The 17,426-nt window shown below is 41.0% G+C and overlaps 1 protein-coding gene across 17 annotated transcripts in view; it reads right to left on the reverse strand.

Moving 5' to 3' along the window:
• Positions 1-17,426, reverse strand: part of Grip1 (glutamate receptor interacting protein 1) — a 611,271-nt gene that overhangs the window by 58,451 nt on the left and 535,394 nt on the right. For all 17 annotated transcript variants that reach the window (XR_003844501.1, XR_003844500.1, XM_021205771.2 and 14 more), the window contains 2 exons: positions 9,073-9,142; positions 7,172-7,317 (listed from right to left, as the gene is read on the reverse strand). Coding sequence is in view for 15 of the 17 variants with exons in the window: in XM_021205771.2 (XP_021061430.1) it covers positions 7,172-7,317; positions 9,073-9,142 (216 nt within the window). In the remaining 2 variants the exon portion in view is untranslated. The remainder of the gene's footprint in view (positions 1-7,171; positions 7,318-9,072; positions 9,143-17,426) is intronic.

The raw sequence follows: 17,426 nt of genomic DNA on the forward strand, positions 1-17,426 counted from the left end.
TTTTTTTTTTTTTTTTTTTTTTTTTTTTTTGGCCAAGTTATATCTTGCTTGAGGACCAAGATGGAAGGGAAGGAATTTTAGGAGATGATTATAGTAACATTGATGCTGCCAGTTACTCCATCAAGTAGCACTGCCTCCAGGAGGAAAGCACATAGCTCGGTGTGCACACACAAGTGTTGTCAAATTTCACAGTGCAAGTTTGTGTAAACTGACACAGCTGAAATGTGGTAGACTTGGACTTTAAACTGAGGTCTGATCTTAAAGTGTGTGCTCTTCATGACCACATGGGTCCCTCTGAACTAATTTGCGACCAAGTTCTACATTTTAAATATGAAGAATCTTCCCATCTTCCTTTGCTCTGCACAGAAAAGAACCCACTTAACTCAAACTATATTTTCTTTTTTCATTTTTCATGCCGTATGCTTGTGTGAATATATATGCATGTTTTTATATGTTAAATGCGTGGGGGCATACATATATGTGGATGCCTGCTCTCATGCATGCGGAGGTCCAAGGCTGGTGTCAGGAAACACCTTCAGCGTCTCTCTTAGTTAAACCCAGAGCCCCCTGAAGTGGTTAACCTTGATCACCAGCTTGGCCTGGACATACGCTATGTCCACCATGTGTGGGGAGGATTACAATGGGATGTGTAAGGGTCTCTAGAGTTCCTGAGCCGTCTCCGCAGCCCTCAAATCATCATTCAATTTCAGGAGGGAAGAGAATTGTAGGAACGTGCTAGTTCTTTCAAACTGATAACCAGACAATCATTTTTAAATGGTTATTTACTGTGCGGCTTGGCCTTCATGTGGGTTCCCTAGCAACTGGAGCAGGGGACGCCTCTGACTCAGACTCCGTTGCCGGCCTTTGGATTCCTTTCCCCTACCTGGGCTGCCTTATCTGGCCTCATTGGGAGAGGATTCGCTTAGTCCTGATTCAACTTGATGTGCCAGGGTAGGATGGGACAGGAGGGGTGTGGGGCTCCCCTTCTCTAAGAAGGAGAGGGGGAGTGGAGGAAGAGGGTGGGAGGGTGTAACTGGAAGAAGGGAGGGGTCTGTGAGTGGGATATAAAGTGAATAAATAATGGAAAAATGGCATCTGTTATTCAATCATGTCTGAGTATATGTTTTGATATATCAGTCTGAGAAAACATGGTTAGAGTATACCTCTCACAGTAACATTTATAGTTATATTTTGGGGGGTATACATGTGGTGTTTTCCAATGAAAAGATTCAGGAGTTAAAAAAAATTAAAAGCATACTTAATCAGCATGATGATTACCATAATATTAGGCCTAGGGATTGATTTCAGGAATGGTTGTAAGGGGGCCGGGCATGAGCCAAACGAGATCAGCTGCTGAGACCAGGGTGGAGCTCTTCCAGAACTCAGCTGCTGTTTCTGCCAGCCCTGCCAACCTGTCTGCAGAGCTGGCTCTGAAACTGGATGCGTTGCCAGCTCTGTACACCGTGCATATTCATCCCCCCCACCCCGGGGTGGGGGCTTTCTCATCTGCAAGGAAGGGAGCTGGAGATCTGCTGAGCTGTGCAAATCAGGCTAAGTAGGTTTTTCCACCGGGCTTTGCCTCCTCAGGACAGAGCCCGGTTGATGCCGGAGGCTTTAGCCCTTTCATGAAATAAATTCCCCAAAGCAAGTGCAGCGGAAGCAAACTCGAAAAGAGGGGGAGGCAAACTTGGCATAGAAAACCTAGTGCTTGAGAGATAATGAGTACAGGCTTGTGGTGCATTCAAAACGCTGGGTACAAAATATATTTGTATATAATCACCATTCCCAGCACTGTCAACGAATGTAGGAATGTAGCTAGGTTGTTGTTGTTGTTTTTCCTCTTCTTTTACTGAGAATAGAAATGCTAAGCATATGGCTTGGCATGACTGTCACCTCTAGACCTATTTTGAGTTAGGTGTGAGAAGATTCTAGAACACTGGCAATTTTTTTTTTAATTGACTGGTGTTATGATTCTAAATGTCCCTAAAGACACCCATGTTAAGGCCAACTAGTCTTAACTGGTTACTAGTCTTGTGTCACCGATAGGACATGATGGGACCTTTAGGAGCTGGGGCCCAAAGATAGGAAGTTAGGTCCTTAAAGGCGTGTCCATGAAGGGGGGACCCTTGGACTCTACCTCCCTGCTTCCTCTCTATTCCCCAGCACCAGGAAAAACAGTGCAATGCCATTTGGATGAGATTAAAATGTTAAGTGTTTCATATCTGAGACATACAGGCATTACATTTAGGATCACTCTTTACTTGACCAATTTATGGATTACTTTGTCTATCTTCTGCCACAAAATATACAAAGGGATGCCATGGAGTGTTCTCAAACAACAGATACCTTTGTTGCTGTTACTGTTCCCCTAGGCCCTGTATTTATTTTGTATTTCGTATTCTGGCTACAGTTGTAAAATAAAAAATTTAGAAAAAAAAAGTCGTTTATTCACATTGTGGTCTGAATATAAAATACCTGAATATAAAATCCTCTGGCTCAGGGGGTTCCAGCTGGTGGAGCTGTTCTGCGAGGTTGTGGAAGGTGTAGGATGGAGAACCGCACTAGAGGAAGTGGGTTACTGGGGCACGCTGTTGGAAGCTGTACCCTGTCCGATGGCCTTTCTGTCACCCGTCTACCATGAGGTTGTAGCTTGGGCCACATACTCCTACCTCCATGATGGAAATGCCTCTTTTCTACCACGCCCTTCTTACAGGATGGACAAAAACTTCCCACACCACACTTTGCATAAAAACCTATTTATTTTGACTGGCCCATATAAGGACACAAAGGCCTGATATTTCATTAACCAGCCAGAAGCCTAGACTGAGCAGGTTTTGAGCTGTCCTCACCTGGACCCAATCCATATGTCCCTTGTTGTTCTCTATTTGAGGCTCTTGCTGTTTGAGCTGCTTTTGCTCCACCAGTCTGTGCTCAGCTAGCACTTCTCTAGGCGAAATGCTTCTGGTCCATCTGACTCATGGAGACCTCCTGTTCTCGGCCTTTCTCCTTCTCCTTTGTGGTCTCTCCTGAACCCCATCATTCAATCCTCTAGTCCCGCCTCTCTCTCTACTGTCCAATCACAGACTCTAGCCTTTTATCAACCAATTACTTTTAAATTGGAGAACAGGTTTATATAACAAAGGGGGTGTGGAGGCAACCAGATCTTGGTATTTAGAATTTAGCATTTGTATATCTAGCACCAGACCAACACCCAATGTACCATGAAACAGCAAGATTCCTATTGTATGTACTTTCACACTGATGAGAGAAATAACACTGGTATTAAAACAGTTCTCAAGCGTGTTTATGTCAGTTGCATGTGTTATTGAAACTGTAATATAATCAAGCTAGCTTGATTTATAAAGCATCTTTGTAGTTTTTATATGAAAACAGAATTGAATGTACATGATAAAAATCTGCTGTTAATTACAGGGAGGAAAATCAAAAGTTGGATAAAGTGGGGCAGGAAAGACAGCTCAGCAGATAAGAGCACACACTGCTCTCCCAGAGAACCAGGATTTGGTTTCCAGTCCCCATATTAGGGGCTTCTAATTCTCAACTCCTTCTAATTCTAGCAAAAGGGGATCTGATACTTTCATTTCCCCAACTTGGGTACCTGCACATGTACACACACATACACACATACACATACATACATACATACATACATACATACCACACACACATACACATACACACACATACATACACATACACAAACACACATATACACACACATATATACACACATACATATACATACACACATACAGACACACATATACACATACACACACATGAATACACACACACAAACACACATGCGCACACATACATACATACACACACACATACCCATACACATACACAAACACACATATACACACATACACACACATGTATACACACATTCATACATATACACATACACACACACATGAACACACACACACACACACACACATATGAACACACAAACCTGAAAACTTAAAACAGGTCTTTAAAAGCTAGGGAAAGTAAGCCATGAAGTCATTACGGATGATTTTAATTTTGTCCTAGTAAGCTAAATCACTATTTCACTTTCACACTTTAAATGTCAATGACATTTTTGAGGGTAGAAGAAAAGATCTTGCAAGTTTTTATAATAAAGAAATGATTAATGTTTGAGGAAGTAGATAGGTTTAAATTGACTTAAACAATTTATAATGTGTTCACAGATCTAAACATGATGTTACTTCATTAATACAGACAGCTCATTTTCTGTATCAGTTAAATATATTTATTTTCAAGAGGAAAAAAAATCAAACAAAAGTGGAAAGTTTTATAGTTTGTATATTAAGCATCTCCCCTGACAGTCTTAGACACTGAAGCCTCCACCTACCAGGCGTGTGGTACTACTGACAGATGGTTAGATCACGGGGCAGCAACTTCATCAATGGATCAATGCACTGGTGAATTCAGACTGAGTCAGCTTTCAGGAGCTTGAATTGGGTGGGAAAAGTATTTCACTAGAATGGCTTTGAAGGGAATCACTTTGTCTTTCTGGTTCTGTCTCTGCTCATTGCTGTCAAGTGAGCGGCATGGATCCACCATGCCTTCTGGCCGTGACTACCTCACCATCGTCCAGAAGTAACCCAGCCAGCTGACCATGGCCAGAAACGAAGAGTGATAATCAATCCTTCCTGCGTCAGGCTGTTCTTGTTATCAGGTATTCTGTTGCCATGACAGCAGGAGGAAGTCAACCACAGGTGATGCCCAGCGGTCAAGTAGTTGCATGTCTTCTTTACTATGCAATGTCTAACTTTGGAATCGATTTGTGGAAGGAACTTGGAAAAATTTGGAGAAAAGACTTCTTAAAAAGGCAGTTTAAAATTTTGTAAGGGAAGAGAGTATACTAGGTGGTTTGGGGGAGAGCTCTACTAGAATGATCCTGGGATTGTTAACTGTTGCTCGTGAGGTTTCAGATGGATTTGAGGACTCTCTTAGATGGGAGATGCTGGCAAAAACATGTCTCCACTGTTTCCCATGTCCTGATACTTTGTGAGATGCCAAATTTAAAGTTATAGACTGATCCAATGGAGCCCATTTTGAGGTAGCACAGAATTCAGACCTGCATGGACATTGCTTATTGCTTTTGTCTGGATTTACAGTGAAAATCAGAAGGAGATGCCGGAGCAGATGAGTTTAAACAGTATGGATTTTAAGTTTAAAAAAAAAACAAAACAAAACAAAAAACTGGGAGTGGGGGTGGGGAAGCTCTTTAAGGCTTTAAAGTATAGTGAGTGAGCTTGCTGAGTAGACTCACACCATAACAAGCAGGCAGACACTTGGCAGTGGGACAACAAAGATGCTTTGGTGGCATCTCGGGAAGTAGGCAGCTCCCATCCATCAGTGGCTCAAGAGCATAATGCTGTAAAGCCTTTGAGAGACTTTGATTGCAGATCTCTCCAGAGAACCTTTGCACAGGCTGCCAAGGAAAATGTCTGAGCACAGCTAACACCCAGAAGCTGCCGCTGCTCTGCCCCACGTGGGCCTGGCCACTGCTCACCTTGGCCAACATCCTTAATGCCATTCTGTGACGCTGATTTTGTTGCTTTGAGTCTCAGAAGAGAATGAATTTGGGCTTTTGTGCAATGCCAGCTAGTGTTTCTGAGATGTTAGGAACTCTTAGAGATAGATTGAATGCATTTTGTATCTTGAGTTGGCTAAGGGTCCTTTGGAAGTCAGAATTGGTATGCTTGGTAGGAATTTGACATGGACTCTGCCATGCTAACTCCTGGCTCCTGTGTGGTGAAGGCTTGGACCTCAGCTTTTAGAAGTACTGAGGGGTGATTGAGTCAGGACAGTACTATTACTAATTATAGCAATGGGTTCATCCTTTGATGAGTTTATAATGCATGAACCAACAGGAAGTGAAGCTGACTGGGGAAAACAGCACACTGGACATCACTTTGGAGGCTATAACTTGCCCCGGCCCCTTCTTGTTTGCATTCCTGATTCTTCACTACAATGATGCCCCACTTCACCATGGCCATAAATACTGGAGCCAGGTAACCATGGATGGAGACCTCTGAAACCATGAGTTCAAATACATCCTCCCTTCAATTGTTTCAATTAGATATTTTGTCTCAAAAAATGAAAACAAACAAACCAACAACATAGAAGCAGCAAACCACATATTGTATGTATAGTTTAGGGAAACAAAGACTTGAGACTGTAATCCATAGAACCACATTCATAGGATGGGCCTTAACTTAATTGTAAGACCGGCTACCTTTTAAGTGAAAGTGTTATGGTCCAGATTTATAGAATTTGCATTATTTGTGAGTTATCGCAGTAAGTACGCTTTTCAGTCAGTCGCAGGTTGTGATTGTGAGCAGATAAGAGGCCATCTACTGCAGGGCTATGAAAGCCATGCTCCTTGCATGACTGATAGCAGTGCCATGACATTTGTCAAATAAGAAGAATCCTGGACTCCACCTGGAGACAATGCCCAGGGTGTATGTGTTTTCAAAGCTCCTCAGTCTCCCAGGAGACTGAGGCACACCAGAGTCTGAGAAGCATCGCTCACACAGTCCTCCTTACATATCACTCAAGTGCCTAGAATGAATCTGACCCCTAAAAGCCATGAGACAGCATGTGGGAGGAGTCCCAGAGTTTCCTTTTTATTCTCATTCTGCAATCCTGGTTTAAGAGAGGTTTTCTAGGGAAATAATTCAAAGGAAGGCGAGAATCTAAATCAAGCCATAAAATCTAAAGTCATGAAGTAGGAGACTACTATCTATGTTACTTAAACCACTGAAATAAAAAAAACATTAAGAGTTTGTAAGCTAGCTAAATATAAAGTTAGAAATGCAGCGTTCAAATGGGTACTGGCTACAAGTATCAACAAACTCTTGGAAATGACCAGTTCCACTGCCTTAGAGTGGTACTCATATTTAAAATTGTTTTAATATAATTTTTATAAAAAATATCTTAGTTCTAAAATTTGAAAGCATCATTTAAATTCCACTCAAGACTCGGTGCATAACTCAAAGACTCTAACAACTACATAAAACACCGCTATGACATTATTAGCCAGCTGCAACATGAAAAGCGTCAAGATTTATTATCTTTTTGACAGACAGGCAGTTAGAAAAGTCAGTCTTATGAGTGAGGATGCTGTCAATACCTGAGTTATCTTCATCTTTGCGGATTTTGAGCTTCACCAGGTCTTCACACTGCTGGAGGATCTGGACCGCATCTTCCATGGAACAGTTGTCCAACCGGATGTTATCTATCGCAAGCAATTTGTCTCCAAGTTCCAGAGTTCCAGTTCTGTTGATACATTCATAGTATCAAATGAGGTGTGATGAATACTTAGGCCATTTCAAGAGGCACTGGGCATAATCTTATGTTCACATGACCATCAGAGCCAATGCTCTTGAACTGTGTTAAAATTGTACTTTTATTGACAAGCATCTATTTTTTTTCCCATTCGTATTTGAGATGGATGCTATGCTGTTAAATCATATATTATTAAAACAGTTTCCTTAAGTTTCCTTCAATTTAACCTAGGCATTTACTTGGGAAGGATAGAGCTCCTTAGGAGGTGCCAGGTACCAGAGACCCAAATAGCCTAGTGTTCCTCTCAGTCTTGATACACATTATTGATGCATTGCAATCAGCTCCAAGGAGAGGACTGCAGGACTGGTCAGGTCATTGAGAACTGAGGTCTAGGATTTGGGCTCTTTCTTAATGCACCTGCAAACTTGTTGCAGCTGGGAAAGGGGACAATCTGACATAACTGTTTGGAAAATGGCCCCAGAGAGTCCAGCACTGCTTCTGAACTAATTGCAAGACTGTTGAAAAAAATCTTAAAAATCCATAATACAGCCATAACAGGAATTAGAATAGACTGCATATGTTTTTGGTACAGAACTGTCCCTTATGTATTATGTCTAGGTGAGAGTCTACTATTTGTTTGCTAATATTCAATCTCTTTTCTGCTCCTGGATCACCTATGATAGATAATACAGGCTCTCTTAGCATCATTCAGTGCCTTCCCACCTACAGATAGGAAATAGGATGGATTCCTTGTGCACTTCCCACCCATTACATGAAAAACAATTGTCTCTTCTTCTTTCATACATGATGCTAATATGTTTCAACACAGCTGTGCTTCTATTATTTCCCTCACACTCCTACCATGTCCACCATACCTTTCAGTGGTTAGAATTTATTTAATGTCATATCCCTTTAGGATGACAGGTGGGGTTTTAAAAGGTCTTTATTTGAAAAATAAGAGAAAAGTTAACAATATTATATTGGCATGCTCAATTACTTAAAATGCACTTTTATCTGTGAAATAAAAAATGAGACTATCTCATTAGAAGTATAGTGACCAAGGAGGAGAGCGTTCTAGTTAATGGTGAATTTGATATAGCCTAGAGTCTTCCTAGGAGCAGTGACAGCCAAGAAACTGCCAAGATGAGGCCATCCTGTGGATATGTCTATAATGGACTCTCAGTTGTTCATTGGTTTAGGAGGGTCCAGCCTACTATGAGTAGCACCATTCCCTAGGCAGGTAGTGTTGGGTTGGATAAGAAAATGAGCTCACCATGAGTCTGTGAGTGAGCCAGCAAACATCTCTTGGCTGTGGGTCCTCTGGTTAGAAGTAGTGCTTCACAGAAGCTAGTGGGCACACCTTTCAAGTTCCTGCTTAAGACTCTACCTTGACTCCCTCCATAGGGGACTATGATCTGGAAGTATTAACCAAAGAAATCCTTTCTTCTTCTAAGCTGCTTTTGGTCAGATTTTTTTTTTTTTTAAATCACATCAACAGAAAGGAAATTAGAACAGGAATATAAACATTAATAGTGGCTCTAAAGTCTTACTTGCCATCCCACAAGCTAATTGTGTTGGAGAGGTCCTGCTCAGAACTGGGTAACTTTTGAGTTTTCAGTAACAAACGGAAGATGGAAGAAAGTGAAGAAAATAAGCATAAAATACCCTAAAAATCACTTTTAGCTGTAGAGCACAGAAGTACACGGACATAAGGAACAGGCCAGCGAGAAAACACACGCTCCTTACCTGTGCGCCACACTGCCTTTCTTGATATCTGAAATGACAAGGGGGTCCCCCGGTTTTCTACTGGATGGCGCTGAAACAATGGAGAGAGAGTGAGCAATCACATCTTCATGTCCAGGACTCATCTGTCTGTTCTCTCCTGACTGACAGTAACTTTCAACACCAGTAAGAGTTTATATGTAAATAAAAAACAACCAGTAAGTAATTGGAAACTACACGCATTATGGCTACAAAAATATTCATGCAAGCGTGGCCATTTAAATTTGCAATCGGAGAAAGCAGTTAGATAGGTGACCATCAGCTTTAGGCTGGTTCAGGTCAGTGACCTAAAGGGTTGGCTCCTCAACAAGAGAATAATGAAATCAATTTAGACTTGCTGGTTTTGGTGATTTTGAAGGTGAGTCTCTCTCTCACCTCCTCCTCCATGCCTCTCTGTCAAGGAGGGACCACTGTTAGTCATCAGTTCATCATGCTACACAAGGGCACTGGGAAGGACATAGGGCAGCCATCACAGCTTTAAAGTTCATGTTTTCCAGAAGGCATTAGTTTGGCGGGTGAGCTACATAAATATTTATGTTCTGCTCACAAAATCAGACCTAGAAAGCTCTACAGTGTTTGGGATGTGAGAGCTTGCTTTGTTACTATAGTCAATATTTTATTAGTTAACCAGATGCATGCATGTGTACATATTTATTCTAAGCATACATATATAGCCCCCATTAAACTGCACATAAAATTATTATCAGACACAGTGGCCCTTATAATTTTGGGGGGTAGTACTTCCATTTGATAAGAAAAAAAAACATTTAAAAAGAAACTTTCTTGGAATTCACTGTGGCTATGAATTATATAGCCCAGGGAAGCACAAAGAAACCATCTTTACTTCCTAAGTTTGGATTTCATTTAGGATATCAACCTTTGTGTAAAAGACAAGTGGCCTCTGAGAGAGGATGTTTTGCCAATCTGAAGCTTGCAATGATTTCCTTTTAGAGAACATTAAGAGGCCCCTGAAGTAAGATTTTATTATAAACAGGCTGATCATTCCATAATAATCACAGAACCGTATCATATCCTATAATCCCATCTGAATCCCAGAAAAATGTTTATGCATAAGAACAGATGGTTTAACAGCTCAACATCATATTTAAAGGAAAATCAACACTCCCCATACCTTATCCACTATCGCAATTAGTCCTGAGTAAATGTTAATGAGATTTCGCTTAGTCACTCTCCTTAGCTCACAGCAAAGAATGCAGAACACTCTATTCATTACCGTTAGCCCATTGTTTAAGCCTTCACTCAATGATTTGATATGACTTACCCATAGACACAAACAGCTACCAATTTTACTCATGTCATAGTCTAAAATAGTTAGTTCTGGGCACGCATGCATGCACACAAATAAATACATCTTTATTAAATAAAAGCATTATTCTTCTAGTATCTGTCAATGAATTTGCACACTATTTTGCCACCGTCATATAACATGCAAGAATTGTTTTTTTTTTNTTTTTTCTTAATTAAAAAGGTCCAGATTCCTCTGAAATGATCCATGGAAAACCAGCAATAGTAGAAGCAAGAAGATACATCAACCCCCCCCCCCGCCCCTTTGGCAAGAGAGGAAGATGGTGTCATGACACAGAGGACAATCCCACACTGTTTCTCCTTGAAGGCAGAATTTTCATATGCTCTATTCAGCTACATGCACATGGTGGTCACCCTCATCTTATGGATTCTCCCCCTTCTCCTTCAACTACACCCATTTCTGAAACATCAAAGGTTCTTCTTGGCAGATGTCTACCGGAGTGAAGGTATAGAATACAGAAGTGTGTGCGGACCTGTATGGGTTCTGTCTCTGTCATTATCAGGCACACAGATATGGCAATGAATCTTTGAGCAGTGTTTACATATCCTACTATAATGCCAAATTCTTCTCTGCCTAGAAAATGACAAGCCAAGCATGTGCATCTAGGACCGTGGGGCTCTAAAACCTACCAAGCAGGTCACTATTATCAATATGAACAGTTTATACAGGTATGCAGTTTTGGTAATAGAAAACAGAAGGACAATGTAGTGTAATGATCAAGAAATGACATTTGATGGTGATAAGGGTTGGAGCTGAAGCCCTGGCTCTAACACTTCTGGGTTGATTGCTGGGTGTCCTCGGGTGCCTCATCTGTGTAACACGTGACGAAGAGTCACAATCTTCATCTGAGAGTTTCTGTAGAGAGCATTATGTGAATCATCACAGACAAAGTGGTTAGATCCCTACACACAGGCACCCTGTCCACAGAAGAGCTTGTTATTACTATTCAGCTAGACTGACCTCAGCTCCCCTTTCCCCGCACTGACATGGAGCCTTCACTCCTTCATTTGACACAGTCTTTATTTATCTGATCTCACCCTGGCGTGTGACTCTTCAAGAAAGCGTCCCACATGGTCACTCAATGCTTTGGGTTTGATTGGAATTGTCTACAGAGCCTTGCACTCACTCGGCACAGATTTCCAGAACAGCAACTATGAGCTATTTTCATTTCTGCACTGGACTCTGGTTGTGAAATTTCAGCGCAATTGATGTAAACAGGAGAGGCAGTCAGAGCTCCTTACATCTCATGAGGTCATGAGAATCGAGATAGCATTCTCTCTTTGGAGATGCCACTGCTACTGAAGTAGCCATCCCAGTGTTCCATTGAATGGGGGGAGGTAGTGACCTACAGTCAATGGGTCAAGAGGGTGACTTTCAAAGGAAGAGCAAAGACTATGCTCTGAAAACCAAAGACAGACAATAGTACTTCCTTGAAGTCTCAGTGCAACTGGCCAAATAGACAGATCTGAAAGGGCGGCAGGAGACTGACACTGTGAGATTGTGTGTGACATGATGAAGGTTAAACTCAGTAGTGCCTTGTTCTGACTCAAGCTTAATAAAACTAATTTTAAGTCAAAATCCACTCATGTCTCTAATGTCACTGTTAAGGCACAGGCAGTGATATATGTGTCATCTATAAGATTTCTGGAGCTCACCACAATTGTTGATTTAGGTAGCATTACAAAGTGGTTATTTTTGTGTTTCCCATAAGTGCATATTCTCAAATCTCACAAGGAAACACTGTAATGCTTTTCAGAATGTATGTATGTTTTTAGTGTGTGTATGTGCGTGTGCGTGAGTGCAGTCTATGTGTCTGTGTCTATGTGAAGGTCAGAGGACAAACTCATGTATCACCATCAGTTATGTCACATACCTGTTTTGGGAGGGTCTCATCCTGACCTGGTGCTAACTAATTTAAATAGACTGGCTACCCAGCAAACTCCAGGGGTCTTCCTGTCTCCTGCTCTCAAGTGCTGGGATTATAGGTGCATGATGCTATGCCCTGCATTTGTACATGGCTTTAAGTATGAAGCTTGGACTCTCGAACTAGAAAGGCAAGCATTTAACAACTAAGCCGTCTTCACAGCTCTTCCTTTTCGCTTGTGTCAAAATTTCAAGTTCGTGCAATTTGGTGGGAGATGGTGCAGAAGTCAGTCTTCAATTTCCTGTCTCCCCAGATTCAAATAGAGATGATCCCTGCCTTTAAGGTGATTCATTTGCGATTTCGAGATTTGATAGTGTGAAGGCGGTTTCTTTCAGTAGAAGCCCTACTTGAGTTTTGATTATGTGAAACTGGCAAAATGTGGCATGGCAGCCTCTTGTGATACTGTGCAAGGATAGCAAACAATAACGCATGAGTTTGGAGATAAACACTGCATTATTGTTATGTTGTAAGAATAGTTTCCACCTAAAATCAGTTTACTGGGGACATAGCTCCACATCCATTTGAGGAACACACACTTTCAACTTTGGTTGATTGCACTTGTGAAATAACATGTAATGCTACTATTTTATTTTTCAATCTTAGTCATTCTCTGTTTACAATGTGTTATGAACCACGGGGGCTTGTTCTCTCCTTTGCTAGGTTATCACCACATCCATCTCTTTCTTGCCTCTCCATTCTTTATTCTTTCAACATAGTTTGTTACAAATAATCTTTGCAAGATCAGTATTTGCTACTCACTTAGGCGTGCCTGTATCAACAGTGCCCATGAGCAAGTCAGAGAGCATACAATTTCTTTCCTTTTCTGCTGAACTCAGTTACACTCCCTTATTCTACAACAGTGTCTAGCTCCTGCTTTTGAAGATATAAGCTCAAAGCTTCTGAGAGTTCTTTTGGAGAGACACTTGACTAGAGGAAGTTACCTCACAGACGAGTTCACTCATTCTTAGGTTTCAACTAATCCTACCATCTGAGCTATACCATCATTTTTATATACCCCAAGTTCTGGATCCCTCCGATTCTTGAGCCTTTTGGAAATATAAGGTGCATTGAGGTTCCCTGTCAGGGTCTGTTGCTATCGTCTGCTTTCCTCTTTTTGACCTTCATCTAGGATTTGGCCATTGAAAAAAACATCATATTTTCTCATATCAAGAGAGCATGTACTGTTCCTCCATAGTTCAATCTCAGAAGTGTTAAACCCATCGTTCCCCCTCACTAGGAAAAGCTTATTGGCAGAGGAAAGATGAAAATGTGTTGTGCCTGTCACACAACCTCCCTTTGTGGTTTTATGGAGAAGGAAAACTAAGATTTGTTTCTGCAATGAATTTAGTTACATCATAAAGAACGGCCAGGAAATTAACCGCCTGCATAAAATCCTGCCTTTTCCTTTTCTGATTTAGACTCTGGGAAGGTTCCTCAAATCAGGTGAAGGGTGGAACAGCATGGGGACAGGAAAGCCAGTGCTCGGGCTGACAGAAGTGTTGGGATCTTTGTTTTACCTTTTATTAGCGTTGGGTCTTTGGGTAATTACACAGCCCAACCACAGCATTTCCTTCTGTAAAATGGGCCATCACTGGGCTGCTGGGAGGATTTAGAAAGGACACATGTCATCACAGGGTGCCATGTCTCACTTAGGAGGGACCAATACCCGTTGCAAAGCTCAACAGACATGTTAGCATCAAAAAGGCTTTAGGGACAAGGGCTCACACTGGGCAGAGACAACCAAAGTTCTCTGACTTGACAGGCAAGTGTCTTTGTTGGAAGGTAGGAGCATGGACTTGGGGTGGGAGGGCACCGGGGTGTGGCTGTTTCTGTTAGTTTACCTACTTCAACTGCTATAATAAATCATTCTATATTATCATAACACCAATAAAAGCAATGTCTGGCTCTACTGTGCTGTGAATGTTTTGTTGAGAACCTATGAAAATTGCCCTGAAACTGCTCATCACATCCAAATTTAGAGGTGGTCATTGTTTTTAACTCTGTCGGGTCTGGAGTGTAGCTGGATACACTGAGGACTTGTGTGCCTCTCATGAGGGAGGGTAGCTGGACTTGCTGAGGCCATGCATGCCTGCCAGGACAAAGGGAACCAGACACACTGAGGACACCCTGAGGAGCCTCTCAAGATGAGGGCCACTTCTGAACACAGAGGGGAAGAAGGAAGAAAGGGGATTTCATACAAATGAGATGTGAGAAAATTCAGTGAACCATGCAGGGCCTCAGCCTCACTCAGAGCCCACGTGTGTTTGAGGAGAAGGTGCATACCTTTCCTGCTAATATAATATAATATAATATATTGTAGTGGACACTAGATTTAAAAACTATATTTTAAAAATTTATTCTTTGAGAATTTAATACTATATATTTGGGGTGAACATTAGATTTTTGTTATCTAGAGATTTGTTTAAAGGATCTTACAGGGTTTTGATTAGAGCACTGAATGAATATCACCTTACATGTGCCGAGGTTTCCTGATGTGTTTTGGTAATTATATATATATATACACATATATGAACATATATGTACATACATGTATATTCATATATGTACACAAATACATGTATTTGTATACACATATACATATATATACATAGCATATGTGTATATATATGAACATATATGTACATGCATACATGTATATATATGCATGTGCATACATATATGCATTTAATATGTGTAACCCTTTACAGAGAGGAGCACTTTAGTCCTTGCTCTTGATCATTTTCTAAATCTTTAATACATGCATTAGTCCACTCAGCACTTCACAATCATATTCTAAGGCTTCTGTGTGACACAGGGCTTAGTAGAACATTACTGATGAAGATACCTCATCCATCCACGCGATGGATATGGGCATTGAGTGAGGATATATGTGTGCTGGGACCTCAGTGAGGCCCCCAGGGGTTTCTCTCACTGCGGTGAATCCAAATCCCAGCTGGCCTTTTCGTTCCTGTTTTCCTTTTGCAGTAAATTCTGTTTCCTTGACTTGTAAATTAGTAGTACTTTCCAGGAAGAAACATGTTCAGTATTGTGATGATTGCTTGTGTAAGTGCAGTTGGAGCTCTGAGAGGTGATGTGTGTGTGTGTGTGTGTGTGTGTGTGTACACGTGCGCATCCCTGCCCCACCTAGAGCAGAGCTTTAGACACTCACAGTTCATAGAGAACAGCTGCCGGTGGTGGGCCGAGACTTCAGACCTTCTCGTAGCAGCAGCTTGTGGGTGTTTACACTGTCGGCATTAAAACTGTTCTAATACAACCCTGCCAGTGAGTGGGAGTTCTCCAGACACCTCCTCCTCATGAGCGTCTATTACAACCAAAATTGCTTCAATCTCAAAAGTTACTTAAGAAACTGTTTTCTTTTCCTTTGGTTATTTAATGTAAATAGATACTCTTAAAATTTATAGAAGTAAAAATTTAATTTGTTAATATCTATAAAAATTGAAGGTCAAGTAAAGTGCTTGCCCCTAAAGCAGGAGGACATGATTTTGATCCCAGGACAACAAACAAAGGTCAGGCATGGCAGCAGGCAATACCCACACTGGGCAAGCAGAGACAGGTGGTGTGGGGGCTCACTGGCCTGCCTGTGTAGCCAATTGACAAATTCCAGAACATTAAGAGAAGATTTTTCAAAAACCAAGGTGAACAGCTCCTGTGAAATGATATCCAAAGTTGGTTTCTGCTTTGCACATTCATGACATGCACACACACGCACACACATACACACACACACACACACACATCACAAACATACATCTATTCATTGGACTTGGGATGTCATTCATTCACAACTACAACATATTTTCTTTATTCACATGCTGTTCATATCCTAAATACACGTGCTTCACAGTGGTATTTTATATGTCCTAAGTTATTTTGTCTTTCTACTTTTCTCCCAGAAGGCTACTGGGCTAACAGGGGACCATCTCAGATACATGGCATCTTATTTTTCGCAGCGGTTATGAAAAACAGTTATATTCATTTTAGTATAGCAGCAGCTGTGTGTGGCTTTTCCTTATAAGTAGAATTGCAGTCTTAGTGTTAAATTTCTATCACTAGAGTTGAGTTGGACAGCCCTATTCCACACTAGTCAATTGAGGACTCGTTTTCTTTACTTTTGTCATAACCACTGACATCAACCCTCCTGAGCAGTGTGCCAAAGCATTTTTATACTGCCTCATTCTTTCTTGAAGGGATGGCCTTGTGCTCAGAGTCCCTGTTTCTGTGGCTCCTTTGGTCCTTATATACTGGTCATTTGCTTCATGTGTATGGGGACATACATTGATAAACTCAGTTTATGGACATCAGAAGAACAAAATAATCTCAGTTTCTATCCTCTTCTCTAGAGGTCCACTGGGGTTGAAATTTTCAAAGTTGGTTTATCAAAGCAGTTAAAAAATTTGATCCCTGGGGAGGACGAGAATTAAGCCCATTTATATTCTACACTTTTTATTGTAATTTGGTTATCCAGACCAGGCAACATGAGTGACTCAGGAATTTACTTAAAGGCATTGTTTGAGACTTGTGATTACAAGATACACAGTATCTCTAGTTGGATTGTATCTTTAATGGATTACAGATACATAGTAGACTCAAAGAGAGCCCTAAGAATATACAAAGTAGTTTCGAATTAGATTATTGTTTCTTGTCATCATTAGACAACAGTATAGGACACAAAAATATAGAGAACCTATATTTCTACCTATATTTCTGTTCATCTAATTATTATCTAATAATTTATATATTGGCGTGTGAGAAATACAGAAAACTTGCTGTGCAGCATACAAAGTACATAGATGTAATTTTACTTTAGTATTTGCCCTATACTTCATAGAAATCTTACTTCCATTTATATATTCTGTTTTCTTTTCCTCCCTCTCTCTCCTCTTCTCTCTCTGCCTCTGTGTGTGTGTGTTTGTGTGTGTATGCAAGTTTGAACACATGCCTGTGAAAGCCAGAGGTAGACATCAGATGTCCTCTTCAATTACTTTCTACATTTTTTTTTTTTTTTTTTGAGACAGAATCACTCACTGAAGTTGGAGTTCACTGATC

This window comes from Mus pahari, chromosome 9 (genome assembly GCF_900095145.1).
Source record: "Mus pahari chromosome 9, PAHARI_EIJ_v1.1, whole genome shotgun sequence".
NCBI lineage: Eukaryota > Metazoa > Chordata > Mammalia > Rodentia > Muridae > Mus > Mus pahari.